Source organism: Leptonotus elevatus, chromosome 1 (assembly GCF_054856555.1).
Source record: "Leptonotus elevatus isolate MCC_2025b chromosome 1, RoL_Lele_1.0, whole genome shotgun sequence".
NCBI lineage: Eukaryota > Metazoa > Chordata > Actinopteri > Syngnathiformes > Syngnathidae > Leptonotus > Leptonotus elevatus.
Genome location: NC_141239.1, coordinates 17,352,370 through 17,367,831, shown reverse-complemented (window position 1 = coordinate 17,367,831; position 15,462 = coordinate 17,352,370). Strand labels below are relative to the sequence as shown.

The 15,462-nt window shown below is 38.1% G+C and overlaps 1 protein-coding gene across 1 annotated transcript in view; it reads right to left on the bottom strand.

Moving 5' to 3' along the window:
* Positions 1-2,715: 2,715 nt before the first annotated feature.
* slc1a7a (solute carrier family 1 member 7a) overlaps positions 2,716-15,462 on the bottom strand; it is a 29,448-nt gene continuing 16,701 nt past the window's right edge. Inside the window, exons 4-11 of the mRNA XM_086078747.1 lie at positions 14,092-14,134; positions 12,574-12,805; positions 12,389-12,488; positions 10,737-10,970; positions 10,073-10,267; positions 8,278-8,412; positions 4,285-4,384; positions 2,716-4,102 (exon numbers count right to left, since the gene is read on the bottom strand). Of these exons, the coding sequence (XP_085934873.1) occupies positions 3,836-4,102; positions 4,285-4,384; positions 8,278-8,412; positions 10,073-10,267; positions 10,737-10,970; positions 12,389-12,488; positions 12,574-12,805; positions 14,092-14,134 (1,306 nt within the window). The 3' untranslated portion in view covers positions 2,716-3,835. The remainder of the gene's footprint in view (positions 4,103-4,284; positions 4,385-8,277; positions 8,413-10,072; positions 10,268-10,736; positions 10,971-12,388; positions 12,489-12,573; positions 12,806-14,091; positions 14,135-15,462) is intronic.

The window sequence follows — 15,462 nt, the reverse complement described above, 5'->3', positions numbered from 1 at the left end:
TATTAGTTACATTTTTCCCCTACTTTTAACAGTATGAAAACCTAGATTTTTTTTTTATTGTATTAGAACAGATAAAAAAAATGTGATTAATCGTGACTTAACGTGTGAAGTCATGCAATTAATTACGATAAAAAAAAAATGTAATCGCCGGATGCCCTAATTTTTTAATAGTCTTTTCTTTAGAAGAAAAAAAAAGATTAGAAAAAAAAGAAAAGATAAAAAATTAGGGGCATTAATTTAAAAATCGTAATTAATCGTATGACTTCACTAGTTAACACATTTTAAATCTGATCTAAATGTACAACAACAAAAAAAGTTTTTCATACTCTTGTTAAAATGTAAAAAATTAAAAAAAAATCCAACTAATAGAAATAGTTAAAACACATTTTTGACATCTATAGCGTTCAATGGCAGTGAATGAGTTAAATTGAGTGATGTTATGAAATTAAAGACTACAATATTTAATAATAGCCACAGAGTCCGACATTGGGTGTGCTCTGGTTATGTCCGTGCCTTCACTGTGGCAACATTTGTGAGGTCCGTTTATTGCTTCCAGATTCGTGCTCATTTCCGTGCCAACATCCTCTTCACACATCTCAAACGTTTCCATGACTCGCTGCCCTCAATTGGTGGATCACGACCGCTTTATAACGGGAGTCTTGGGAGACTAAAACGCCATTGCAATACATTTTAGGTAGTCAGGAGACGTCATTATTTGGTTTCATAATGTCGGCAAGCAAGACCACAACACTGCCCGACCTCATCACTCAACACATCATGTGACCTTTTCCCATTACACGCGAGTCACCTCATCATTTTTTGCTTCCTAGCAACTGCCTCAGTCCGTCCCCTTGAGCCTTTCCTGTGTATTACAGATATCTTCGCTATTGTATCCTTTTCAAATGATGATGGTGGAAATGCTGTTTGAGTTCACCAATTGTTTATATAATCGCTGATAACTACCATTTCACCGTGCTGCCAATACGTCAGAAAAAAAGATTGTATTAATTAAAAAAAAAAAAAAAGTATTAATGCCAGTAAAAGCACATTTGCATCTAAAATACAGTGTGTATGATATACCATCAAGCTTTTTCTCAGGATGAATTAGATTTTTTAGTCCATGTGAATTTTTCGGTTTCCATCTAGAAGTCTCCTTGATGGCCACTCATCCCATGTGCACCTTCGGCCACGTCCAGACTGTGCTGCCAATTATTCCCATTTTCCTGGTCCACCCCCACCTTCCCCACTTGTCCGTGTGCCAGGGGCCGCATAGACACATGGTGACGTCCAATAATTGCACAAGCTGGTCAGGCTTACTGTCCATAAGCAGTGGGTCACTGGGTCTGGATTTGAAATACATCATCAAGATGTGACTGTGTAGATGAAGTACAGAATTTCAGCTTTCATTGAAGAGATTGTTTCATCAGGTATTGTATTTCTGATTTTGGAATTTGTAGCTCAGACACTTGACCTAGGTATAACCAATAAGTGCCATAATTGGATAGATATCTATGGAGGCACAATAAGATTTGGTATAAAAAAAAATATATCATTGTGGAAAAAGCTGGATTGACATTGAAAATATTGGCATTGTAAAATGTTGTATTGAAAAATAAAATACAGACATTGTGAGCGCCATTTCAGCTTATATATATTTTTTGTTATATATTTGATTTAAATATTTGATATGTTATAAGTTTATTTTTTGGTAAAAGGCAAATTACATTTCATATGTTAGAAATATATATTTGGACTGAACTATACAAAATGTTACAGCAGAGGGCGCAGTGCATTATTATTCTACACGAAGAAGAATTGTCTCTTGTTGAATTGAGAACGAAAAAGATGGCTGGCGGAGCAACACTTGTCTTTTTACAGCAGTCTTGTTGTCACACGCTTAAAGACAGTGTCTTTGTCAGTCATTTGTTCATAAATTCGCCAAAATAAGAAATTAAAAGGAAGAGTGTGGTGGTCGTCATTAGATGACTCTTATTAAGAAAGCAACGCATGCTTTGTGCTATGGACTATCTGCCACAGGGAATTCAGGTATTGCCTCTAGCCGACAGTGGACGCTCTCTCCTCCTCTCCTGAAAAGCTGGAAGGCGTTCTCGCGCTCAAAGCCCCGCCCCTCCACGTTAAAACACATAAGTTGAAACTGAAAAAAAAGAAGAAGTCAAACTGAAAGCCAGAGAGTTAAAACTGAAAACCTGTGACACACGAAAAAAAAAGAAAAAAAAAGTGTAAAAATAAATACATCTGCAGATTGGCATTGAAAAAGACATAATACAAAAAAAAAACATGCTTAGAGAAGTGTTTTTTGTTTTGTTTTTTCTGGAGAGCTCAGTTCATTCGGTAATTTTACCGATTTGACATGTCATCATCATTGCTCTTTTTTTTATTTATTTTTTTAATTCGTTTTTATTTTGTATGTGGGTGTGTATGTGCATGGGTGCGTATTCATTAGTTCACCTAAAACCTATTAAAAAATCCCATACCGTTCACCTAAACCGAACACTTCAGAATCCAGCCAGAGTCGTGAGGCCGTCAGGAGACCCGAGGAAGGACCAAAGAAAAGAAAGGAAAGTGAAATCCAGCACCGACCAGACACCACCCACCGCAGGGGCCACCGGCCGGAGAGCGAGAGATAAAAATATGTTTTTTTTAAGATAAACTGATAGAAAATGAACATAACACACTGCACAAACAGCACATGTAGCCATTTTCAATGTTCATGTTTAAGTTCATTTCAAGTAACACAGATTTATAAAATATATATCTTACATTGGATTTTAGTCGATTGTTGTTGTGGAATTATAGTAAACATGAATACACGTCAGAAATGTTGGGCTCTTTGATGACCAGAACGGAAGTTGACTCCCTTCCCTTCGTTAATAACCGGTGCCTAGTCTTGAGGCTAATATAAGTCAGCTAATGTAAGCTAAGCTAGCACTTTCGACCAAAAAGTGAAAGTCTTGGTTTTATTTGTCTTTACAACCCATAACTAATATGAACTGATGGATGAACACACATAGGTTGCTGTCCCAGTCTTTCTGTCACACTCCTTTTTTACTTCCTGGTAGGCTACTACGTCAGCACTCCCATATATGGGCATGCTGGAAAACTGTGCAGTCGCCACCTCCAACATGGTAGCCAAACCTGATTTGTGGAGCACTATATAGTGAACAAAGAGTGATTTTGTACACAGTCATCGTAGCAATTGCTAAAACATCAAATCATATGGTGGCCGAAGAAATTTTGTTCATTGTTCTGTATGCATGCTCCAGTAATGGAAAAATGCCAGTGAAAGATTGACGTCTTTGTTCATGATTAAAATATAGAAAAAGTCCATTTAAAAATATACTATCCCATACCAAAACAGGTCATTACTATATATAACTGATGCTAGTTTTATTTTTCCACAGTCCACAGAAGGATAAGGTAGATTATTATTATTTTTTTTAAATAACTCAATCTCAAATAAGCTTTTAAGCACTCCCTCCCTTTCTCCTTGTGAGCTGACTCACCCTTAATACAAAGAGTAACCTTGAGCTCAATAAGCCCAAGCCCAGCATCACAACTGGTACCGAATGATACATGTTACATGTGTACACTCACAAATACGCAGGTCATTGTTAAAATACTGTAAAAAAAACAAAAAAACAAAAAAACAAAAAAACAAAAACAGTCTTTATATTCTATTTCATCTGCATTCATTCACTTTCCAACTGTTCCTAGATCTGGCTGGTGCGTGACCTCAGTCACGTCATTAGAGGAACATGCTCGTCCTCTCCTGCTGGGATCGGCAGCTGAGCGCTGAGAGCCGCTCGGGCATCTTCTACACGTTGGTCTCCAGACCGTTCATGTCGACGGAACAGTGGTCCTTGTCTCTGTGGCCTCTCTTGTGGTGAGAGGAGTGAGCGTGTTTCTTCTTCTCGGTCGGCCGAATGCCCTCCTCGAGCTGGATCAGGCGGGCCACGTCCGGGGAGAGGCGGCCGTGCTTGCCGCCCGGCGGGGGCGGTTGGTAGCAGCCGTTCTTCTGGTTCTGGTAGGTCATCATCTGCTGGATGCTGATCATGGGTTTTGTCTCGCAGATCAGAGGCACCTGGTGGAAGACAAATGACTTGAAGTGATATATGACGGAAGGCTGGAGTTGCATTCTTTCTTGGAAAAATTTAAATTTCAATACAATAAGATTTACACTATACTTAACATTTTAGACTGTATTGATTTCATATCATACCGACATTAAGCATCTAAACCTGTAACAAAATGTCAGGCTCTCACCTGTTCGCCTTCTTTAATAAAATCTTTTCTGCAGATGTGGGCCATGATACCTGTGGCCAGGGCGTCGCCCATCACATTGACCATGGTCCTGAATCGATCCCTGCAGGACAAAATCAAATGTCATTAGCCCCGAGTGTGTGCGCGTGACCTCAGGGAACATTCTTTATTTACTTTTGGCTGTACTTGAATGAAGTGTAATTATACATCCTCTACAGCAGGTGGCAGTGGCGCTCTCATTGTCAGAGAGTGTACAAAGGAGTAGTAGCTCTTCTGCAGAGGCAAATCTTTTCCTGACAATTAATTAATAAATAAATGTACTATTTTTTGCTTTTTTACTGTCAACTTAACCTAGGTGTGACAAATAGCCCCTTTCTGCCAGAGACCCCCCCAATAAGCGAAGTGCGCATTTCGTTTGCGCATGCGTGAGAATCAGGTTTGAAAAAAAACTTGCTAGCAAACCAAGCCGTCATTTGAATGGCGCCGAATGGAGTGCCGAAAGTGTTTGCGTAACTGCACACCTTAAAGCTGGCAAAGAACGCCAGGTGCACCTGGTGCCATTCTTATAAACGTCCTAATGGAGTTTATCGGCAAAAAAAACAAACACCATGGCAATGCTCGAGAAGACGGAAGTGTACGCTTGTAAACCTCCTTCCCAATTTTCAGACAGAAAAGAAAGAGCCAAACGGACGTATAAGAGGCTAAAATCGTTTTTTTTTTTTTATATAACACATTTATTTTGTCAATATCCTGCTTTTAGCTCCAATTGACCCCTTCAGTGAAGAAAGATCCTACCCATCTCTTGATCGCGTTCCGGTGTTGTGTCCTCGGTCCAACTCTAGGTAAAGTGCACACATTAAATCAAATAATAAACACTTAAATAGGCTTAACTGTCGTGTCCCGGCAGAGGGTAGTCAGTAAGGACATGCTGTTCATGTTTAAAATAGATTCAATAAAAATCATTAACTTTCCAACGGTTGAAATGGTCCAAATCAGCGTTAGACTCCATCAGTTTTCAATGACAAGTTGGTAGCGGGCTACCAGCCGGCCTACCCATAATGCACCGCGCTGCAGAGATGCGCACTTCGCTTATAGTGCAACCTGACAGTTTAGGTAAAGTTCTAAAAAATGATAATAATAAAATAAAAAATAAAAAGTGAATGGAAGACTTTGTTTATTTGACTTTTTTTTTATAGGAATATTTTTCCCTTTCTGTTTTATGGAATACTTTTTTTCCCAGTTTTTTTTTTTTTACTTTATTTTCTTTCACAAAAGAAATCTTCAGAAAAATAGTTTTCAAGTGAATGCAATACACTTCTGTATGTTTCCAGTAAATTAAATAAATATATATACAAACAAATAAAATACAACAACAAAAATAGTTGTTGTCTGGAATGCGTTTATTTATTCTTTTAATTTCTCTGAAGTTTGCAAAGTGCTGCTTTGTGATGATAACTTGCACCACGTTCCCATGGTGAAAATTGCCTAATGTTGCCCCACGTGGCATGATGAATACTGTTTTCTTTCTTATAGTGCAAAAATGCATCCAGATTGTTTGGAAGTTGCACTATTGCCACAAATCTTTCAGCAGCAACAACTTCAAATACACCACATCGCCAACATGATATATACCGAGATTGAATATTCAGGGTAGGAGTTATGTCAAATATCTGTGTACTTTTACTTTAAAATGGAAGTCAACCCCTCAAAAAATTCTTGACAATAATATGTTCTGTGCAGCACCACTTTGTCTAAATACGGCATTTTGATTAATATTAGTCAAGCAGCAAAATCCAGCCGTTTTTATTCATATCAGAAGGCGGCCATTTTACCATTTGCTGTCGCGTAAAAATGACATCACAGTTACTCAAGTATCAACCAATGACAGCTCAACTTTAAAAAACAGGTGAGCTGTGATTGGTCGTTGCCTGAGCCCTGAGCAACTGTGATGTCGTCTTCAGTCGACAGCAAGTGGGTAAAATGGCCGCCCCCTGAGATGGATAAAAACGGCTGGATTTTGTTTCATAACTGGTGCTCCACAAATGCAATATTAATGAGTATGTCATGTTTAGACTGGTGAGGTCACATATAACATCTTGTGAAGAAATGCTCCAGGTTGACTTCCCCCTTTTAAGGATGTGAATGACATCACTCAGGTCAGTGTTTCTCAACCACTGTGCCGCGGCACACTAGTGTGCCGTGAGATACTGTCTGGTGTGCTGTGGGAAATTGTCCAATTCTACCTAATTGGTAACAACCAGTGTTGGTCATAACGGCGGTTAAACTAACTCCGTTCTTTTTTCATAAACGGTCTAATCTAACTAATTATTCTCCCCATATTTCAAACACCGTTATTGTTATTGGGTGTGAAATGTGTTGCGTTACAATTCATTTATTAGTTTCAAGGCTCGAAGTTGTGCGGTGACGGGCTCTGAAAAATGTCATTTGCGCACAGTTAGCGGCACTGTTGTTGTCGGACCTCGTCGCAATAAAAGTGTCTGACAGCTGAACTGTGTAGCGACTTTTATTTTGGAGGTGCAGCGGGAAGTGTGTCACGCCGTGACGGACGTGTCTTCCTTCCTTAGCATTTTAGCAAAGAGTCCACGTCCCTCGCCTTCAATTGCGGGTTTGACAACGTTGACAAGAGTGACATTAATCAAAATAACGGTAGATATTTGCCATGAGGAACGATTTGTTGACAATTCTGTTCTACCGAGAACCATTTACATCGCGACTCCACAAGCACCATAACAGCGATAAAGAAAAGCTACAGAGCGGTAAGTCTTAGCGACACACTCCTACTACACCTAATTGTGTAATTTATAGCGCCGACAATTGTGTTTCTCTGATTTCACGAGCGCTAAACGCGGGAAAAGTGTTGAAAGTAATATGCAGGGAACACCCGGCGCTGGACTGGCACAGAAAAATCGGCCCTGCCTGGCATTTTGACTTATGCCCACCGGCCCGGCTCGACCCGACTCCTGACCGTACCTGTCTAACACATTGTTGTGCCACTGATATTTTGACTGATGTTGGTTCAGTTTGCTGTTTATATTCAAAATGGATTAATGGGCTAGTCCATCTAAATTGTGGGTCAGGCTCTGAGGGTAAAATAGAAGAAAATAATAACTAAAAGCACTGCATTGGCTCCAAAAGATGCCGACCCACTGGGCATCTGCCCTCTATGCCAGATGGCCAGTCCAGCCCTGGGAACACCAAGTGAGAAACGGTGTGCAGTTGTATAACATTTGTATGTGAATGATGCAACATGAAAGCATGGAATCGGACAGTTTTCTGACATAAATCAATCATTAAACATGTATTTTAATGTGTACAATTATAAACTGAAGATATATCACCATACTCTCTAAATTGAAAGTGTACAAAAGTATGATTTTCAGAGAGATCAAGTGGAAGCTGATGATTTTGAGGAGGTAGTAGTAGTAGTTATAGCAATGTTGGCCATGATGGAACTAAGCACTGCATATTTCTTAGCACTGGCAATATATTTTATATAGATTGATTATAATGTGCATAATGCACCTGTAAGAATATTTAGATATATATATTAGATATAATATAAGCATTAAAGAATGAAACGCTATAGACGTTTTAGTTTAGTCATTTTTTTCCTTCTATGGGTTGTGTGCCTCGGGATTTTTTCAATGAAAAAAGTGTTCCGTGGCTCAAAAAAGGTCTACCCCTATCCAGCCTGTCTTCCACGTCTCCTTCAGCCAACACAACTGAGGATTATCGTTATCAGGCTTCATGCAGAGCTTGCTGATTAGCTGATCGTTTGAAACACCTGGCTGGATAGGGGTACTTGAGGACCAGGGTTGAGAACCACTGATTCAGGTGACTGCAAATTGTGCTGTTGCGGCGATTAAAATGGCCAATGTGCCTTCAGGCAAAAATAAATAAAATAAAAATACTGACTCAAAGCCGGAAAATTACTTGCTCTACGTGCACCTGACAGACTACTGCTGGAGTACTTACAAAGCCCAGTCAACAGCAATGATGAGACTGATGTCATCGGTAGGCAAACCTACAGAGGTCAGCACGATCACCATGGTAACCAGTCCAGCTTGAGGGATTCCAGCTGCTCCAATACTGGCTGCTGTGGCAGTAATGCTGAAAAAGTGCACTTTTTATTGATATTGTTATGTTGTACTAGCTTCAATGCATATGCAAACGTTGCATGCTTGCATGTCATTCAAGGAGCAGTTGGGGGTTCCATATTGTGCAAAAGGACGCTCGGGCAAGAACGACCACAATTCTTTGCGCTGCATGAAGCTCTGGGGTCAGGAGCCAAACAGCACGGGAAGAGAGGGACAAATTATGATAATTCTGGCGTGACAAGAGAGACGAGTCATACAGGTCATATGGGTTTTACTGCCAAGGGATTACGAGGGAATGGGCACAGCCTGAAGCTATGGGCAAAATGTTTGCCTAATGTTATTACATGAGGACATGCCATTAAATCAGTGGGACCACCGCGCACAACCCCCCCACCCCCGCGTGGAATTGTTTACCTGTTGCAAAGGTAGAGAGCAACAGTGTGTGAGTGCTGGACTACTTTTTGTGCAAGCGTCTGTGTCGCTGTGGCTTCCAGACTCATTTGGCAGAAATCAGATCAGACTAAGAAGCTCACATGAGGTATAATCTGTGTGACATTTACATACTGTATATGTGTACCTAGTAAATCCCGTAATATTTGCAATCATTTAGAAAACTCAATATGTGATGTGATTAATTCAAATGCTGCAATGGAAAACACCAAAAATATGCTAAACTCGCTTGCTCAATATGGAGTAAAATGGTGGATCTCGTCCATTAGTCCAATTTCAAGTCCTTTGAGGAAGACAAGTTAAAAATGAAAAAAATATATATATATATGCAATCCCAACACAGTGTTCTGATTAATATTACCTTTGTGGAATGTGAATGAAGTAGCAAAATCTACGTGTTTTTAACCGATCTCAGTGGGCGGCCATTTTGCTAATTGCTGTCGACTGAAAATGACATCACAGTTGCTCAGGTGACGACCAATCACGGCTCAGCTTGTGAATGTCACATGACCATACCCAGAAAAAGGTGAGCCGTAATTGGTGGTTACCCTGAGCAACTCAGATGTCATTTTCAGTCTACAGCAAGTGGCAAAATGGCCGTCCCCGGAGATGGATAAAAACAGCCAGATTTTGTTATTTATTTCTTAATAAAAGTCCACAAACACAATATTAATCAGAATGGCGTGTCCGACTCGTGGGGGTGCAAAAGACTTATTTTTTTAACTTGACTTCCCCTTTTGAATTTATTGTTTTTTTTTAAAGTGAACTAAGAAAGTCTTAGTCTCATAATATGACCAGTTGTAACTCATTTCTATGTATGTATATTCCTGGTTCAGCACCTGCAATTTCCTTATTTATGTTAGATTATTTTTTTTATATATATAACAAATATATATATATTTTGTTTTCCCCCTCAAAGTAAACAGTTGTATGTTAATCCTGTTTAATTCAATAACTTTGTGGGAGATACTTATTTATTTCCCCCCCATCCATTTATAATGGCTGTTAATTATTCACAGATTTTCACTATACGCAGCCCTGTCCGGTCCCCAACTGTACTCTATCATAATCATAAAGCAGCCTGGGAAGGAAACATATTACTCTGCCTGAACCTCAAACCTCTCAGAACTCATCAGAAGTCAAGTTCAATCACCCTGTATTTCATTTTCCATATTGTTGTCCACTTCCAGCTTCACTCAACTTTTACAAACGTATTTTCTTACCTAATGGTGATGATTTGCCCGAAGTCAAGTTCATAGTTATTCACTTGAGCTATAAAAATGGCCGCTACAGCCTCGTAGAGGGCGGTGCCGTCCATATTGATGGTGGCCCCCACAGGCAGCACGAAGCGAATGATGCGTCTGTCGATGTGGTTGTTTTCTAGCAGGCACTTGAAGGTTATAGGCAGAGTGGCAGAGCTGGAAAAAATGTACAAATGTACAAATGTCATCGAGGCTGTGAAAAATAATAAAAATTTGTGATAGACGTATTTTATTTTTCTGGGCAGTACAGTTGCCGTGTGATTAGCACTTCTTTCTCAGTTATGAATTTGGGGGTTTAAATCGCTGTATTTGCGCTGGTCGCCCACTTACGTAGGTGTTATGCACTCTTTGTGTTTTTGCTAGAGAAAAGAAGGACCAATCATAACAAGAGTTGTTAAACGAAGAGTTGAAGAAGAATATGTCAAATCAATTCCTAAAAGAAAACCTGGTGGTCAAACCATAATGTGTGACGTCACATAATAGGTCAGAAAATCATAACTTTTTTCTGTAGCTTTTTATCGCTGAGTAAACGCGTGTACTTGAAACAACCACCACACACTTCACCATGCCCGGGACAAAAAACAGCTTCATGAATTTGTCTAGACGGACTTTATTATAACCTTACCTGGATGAGGTGGCCAAGGAAATAAGTAGGGCCTGCAGAATTCCTCTTATGTAAACAATGGGACTCTTCTTGGTGATAAAGAAATACATGGCAGGCAGGATGAAAAGACCATGTAGCACCAAGCCCATTACTACTGTGATGGCATAAAATCCCAGTTTCTTCCCCATGGCTGATGGATCGTCCATCTCCAAGATTTTCCCGGCAACCAGGAAAACAATACCAAAGGGGAAATACCTAAAAGTGAAGGGACAAAAAAACAAACAAACATCTTTTTAAACTTGTACTGTGTTAGGGTATATCAAGTTTTGCTATAAATCAGTGATTCTATTCTTTTTACGACATCCTAGAGCAGGGATCTTTAGTCCCTCTGCTGTCGCTCCCTCTGTATCTCAAAAAAAATTGTAGAAAGTTTTGTTTTTTATTTGTTCATTTTACCTTTCGGAAGTAATATATATATATATATATATATATATATATATATATATTGTTAGATAAAATATTCTTTAAATGAAGGATTAAGATAAAAATGAATAATTAAATGTTTAAAAGAAAGTCAGAAAAAGAGAGATGAAAAGTAGATGAAAAAGTTTTTAAATAACCTAAAAATTTCCAAAAAGGATGAAGAAAAAGTCGAAAATTGACATAAAATGTCCATGAAACTGCCAAGAATATCAGAGAAATACATTTTAAAAAGGCAGAAAAGAAAACATTCAAATATCCCAAAACAAAAGAAGGTAGAAAATGACCATAAAATGTCTTTAGAATCGCCAAAAATGACAGAAATTTGACTTAAAAAAGCAGAAAAGAAAATGTTCAAAAAGTAACCATAAAATACCCACAAAACTGCCAGAAAAAAAAAACGGCTGGAAAAAATTTAAATAAATTAATAAAATAGCCATAAAATGTCCAAAAAGGCAGAAAATGACCATACACTCTCAAAAGAGTTGGGTCAAACGTAACCCAATTATGGATATATATATATATAAAAAAGGACCGATCCACTTTATGGGTCAATTTGATGCAACTTTGTGGGTTGTTCTAAATGAAATCACCCAATTAGTTTTACCCAAAGGTTTACTAAAATACCCATTTCTTGACTCAAAGTTGATTGACCCAAGTAGAGGATCGGTTCCTTTTTGACCAATAGTTGGGTTATTTTTGACCCAACTTAGTAATGTGTCCATAAAATTGCCCAAAGATGTATAAAAAACGAAGCATGAAAGATTACCCCCCCAAAAAAGGGAAGAGGAAAGTATACGTATTGGATGCTGCTGTCATATTTTGGTGTTGTGGTGCAGTTCTAATGAGCTGTTGGGCCCTCAGTACATTAGACTAACACTAACACAATGTTTCTTTCATTACAATCTTCAAATGTTTTGTGGCTCCAGATAGATTTTTGGGTAATTTATTTGCCCAAAAATGGCTCTTTTGACAGTAAAGGTTGCTGACCCCTTGGCCTGGATAGTTACTGGTAATTATCTAAACAATTTAGACATTTTTTGTTTCTTATAAAATACCACCAACCACCAAGAGTATAGTTCACAGGATTTAACAGGATTTATTTTGAGCCAAGTTAAAAATAGGTCAAATTTGGCCTGCTTTTGAGCATATTTTAAGGTGAAGGTAAATCAGAAGAAGGTAGTAGTTCTTACCAGATAACAATAGCGACAATCTTGAGAACTGCTTCATTCAAACTTTGACAGAAGTTGACCAAAGCACTTCCATTGGGCCCCATTCTCCCCAACATGATCCCTGCAAGAGTCACATACAGTCATAAATCTTACAATGTATGAGCATTTCGTCTCATGTGTATGTGCCCAAAGCATGCCACCCTTACCCATGGTGGCGGAGAAAATGACAATGCCCAGCACGTTCATGCCCTCGCTTGTGCCCGCCGATGTCTTCATGATGACGTCCGGCGGCGGCGTGAGATCCAGGGAAAAGTTCTGGACGTCGGTTCCATTGTCATCCTGGATGCCGTAGATGAAGACCCTCCGAGTGGTGGTCTCATCCAGGAGCTGAGCCACTGTTGGTTTAGGGATATATTCGGGTTCTCTTCGGGTTCGATACTTGAAAAGCAAAAGGGAGAAGAGGCACTTAAAGCTTAATTAGAGTTTAGAGCTCCTATATCTAATTTTATATTATTTACATTATTGTTTTTAATTTTATTTTGGAAATGTACTTTTCTCACTATTAATTTTCACCTTCAGTTTTTATGCTTTGTTAGACTGACAAACAAGAGCATATTGAAAAAGGTCATTATAAAGTCAGTTTTGGTGCAGATTTCCATTCATTTCAATGGGAAGCATTAGAGTGGTCCTCGCTACTTTGCAGCTCACGTATTGTGGATTCACTCTATCGTGGATTTTTATTTGGGTGAATAACTAATTCATTGTGGTTTACTTCGGATTGTAGCTCGATATTTCGTGGGTTTTTATGAGATTATTTCCCTAACCCCCACCCCAAATTTACTGTAGCATATATATATATATATATATATATATATATATATATATATATATATATATATATAGTGTAGTGTACCATAGATATCTATAAGAGCATTAGATGGCTCAAGGTGGAATGTTTGGGTGCGCTGTGCTGTAGTCGGTGGCAAGGTAGATGATTTTTTTCACTTAAATACTTATAACTCGTTGAATTCTTGACAGATAAAAAAAAAAAAAGATTGGTTTATTCCAGTCCTTATTAAAGTGGCTATGATTTATGCTGCATTTTTAAATTGAAGATTTAAAAAATATATTTTTTTAAATCCTGCATAGTTGCTTTGTGTCGGCTTTTGTGTCATACCTAACAAGAACAATGAAAATGGGTTGAGAATTTGGAAGAGTTGAGCAATCTACAGCTATTTGAAAGTCCGTGCTCCATTGACTGTGTTGTTATGAATGCTCGAGCAGCCCTGTCCCAAGATGGCCGCCCTGTCACGTTACTTCTCATTGGCTCACAGCACGCATGAGTCATCTAGTGTTCTCATAAATCTATGTACAATACAGTACAGCTATTTTTCTTATTAAATTTACTAAGTTAACAAGTGTTTAGAAGGGTGATAAATTAGTGGTCGGGTTGTTATGGTATGGATCAGTAGATGCGAACTCGCCCCACCCCAAAAAAGTAACACAAATATATTTTTACATTTTATAATTTTTTTTTTACAAATTCTACTTTGCTGAAATTCAACTATCGCAGGCGGGTGTGGAAGGTATCACGCGTGAAAAGTGAGGGAACAACAAATGAATTAAAGGCATTTCCATTGTATTGTACATTTTGGTGCAGGATAACATTCTCTTTAGCATTCACTCAACAATAAAATTGTAAAAATTGTAACATTCTAACTTACTTGTTGAAATGTAGCTTGAACCAAGTTTGCTGGAAACATGTTGCTGCAGAAGAGAGGTTGAAAAATGTATTCAACAGATTACATATGAAACAGAAAGGACATGCAGTACAACAGTGATTGTGCAATGTATAGAACTGTGAACTTGAACCTTGTGAGCCAGTGATATAAACATGTTCTTCAACAAGCAATAGCTACTTATCGAAATTATTTTCAGCTAACCCTTTTTAAATTAGTAGTATTATTATTTTTTAATTAAACAACACAACACTGGAAGCGGAAAGCCGACTGGAGGAACCACTCATCCTTTTCCCTGAAGCACATGCAGTACTTTCTCTACCAAGGCCAGCTATGCAGCACTCTAAGAGTGGCGACACATGTCCTTGTGGATATTTATCCACAAGTTAAATATATAGCAGAGGGGTATACAACAATACAACACTGATGACTCACCAAGACATCACCAACGAGCCGAACTAAAACATGGGTTTCCCAAATATCGTTGGAGCCATAGATTAATTGTTGCCACATTTTAATGGAAGCGCCATCACCAGCACCTTCATCATGTTTATACTTATTCCTACTCCTTTTTCGAACATCGGCATGTTATGTGTTGATGTTTTCTAATTAAAAGTATTTTATTTATAAAAATCCCACAACCAATTCAGCTACGTGAACAGGAAATGATTTACTTTAATATTAATATTTAACCACCTTACAATACGGGGATCCTAATAACTTGCTTGGAGGCGTTTCTCAATGCAAATAAGGCTAGACTGGCTCGAGCATGGCAGTTTAGAAGAAGTGGGATTTATCAGCACACATCCCTTACTGGTGCGTGTACAACAGGTGTCTGCACGTTTGATGCAATAAATACAGAATTTTTGTACTTGCGCATATCAATTTTCTAAATTGTACTGACTAATTTTCAGTCGTTTGAGCACATTTTGAAGCTGTTCTACACACTAAGCCAAACCCTAACTAAAGCTTGAAAATACATGTTCATTAACAAAATAAAATGAAAAGTGAATATTTGATTTATGGATGGATTGATATTTTTAAAATATTTTTGAAATTAATTTTTTTGTATAATTTTTACTTCACTATACTCACCATGGTGTGTGTGTGTGTGTTTTTTTTTTTTTTTAAATTGCACACAAGTAATAAACACAATAAATAAATCAAATCAAACAAAAATTAAACTAAAAGGAAGCATAAAAAAACACAATGAAGCCCAAAATACATACAAAAACCATAACTCAAAACGAAATAAAAACTAGCTATAATGAAAATTTCAAAACTCTTATAACAAGGGCTGGGTTAAAAAATAGATAAATTGAATATTCGATTTTCCTTTTTGAGCCTGATAACAAT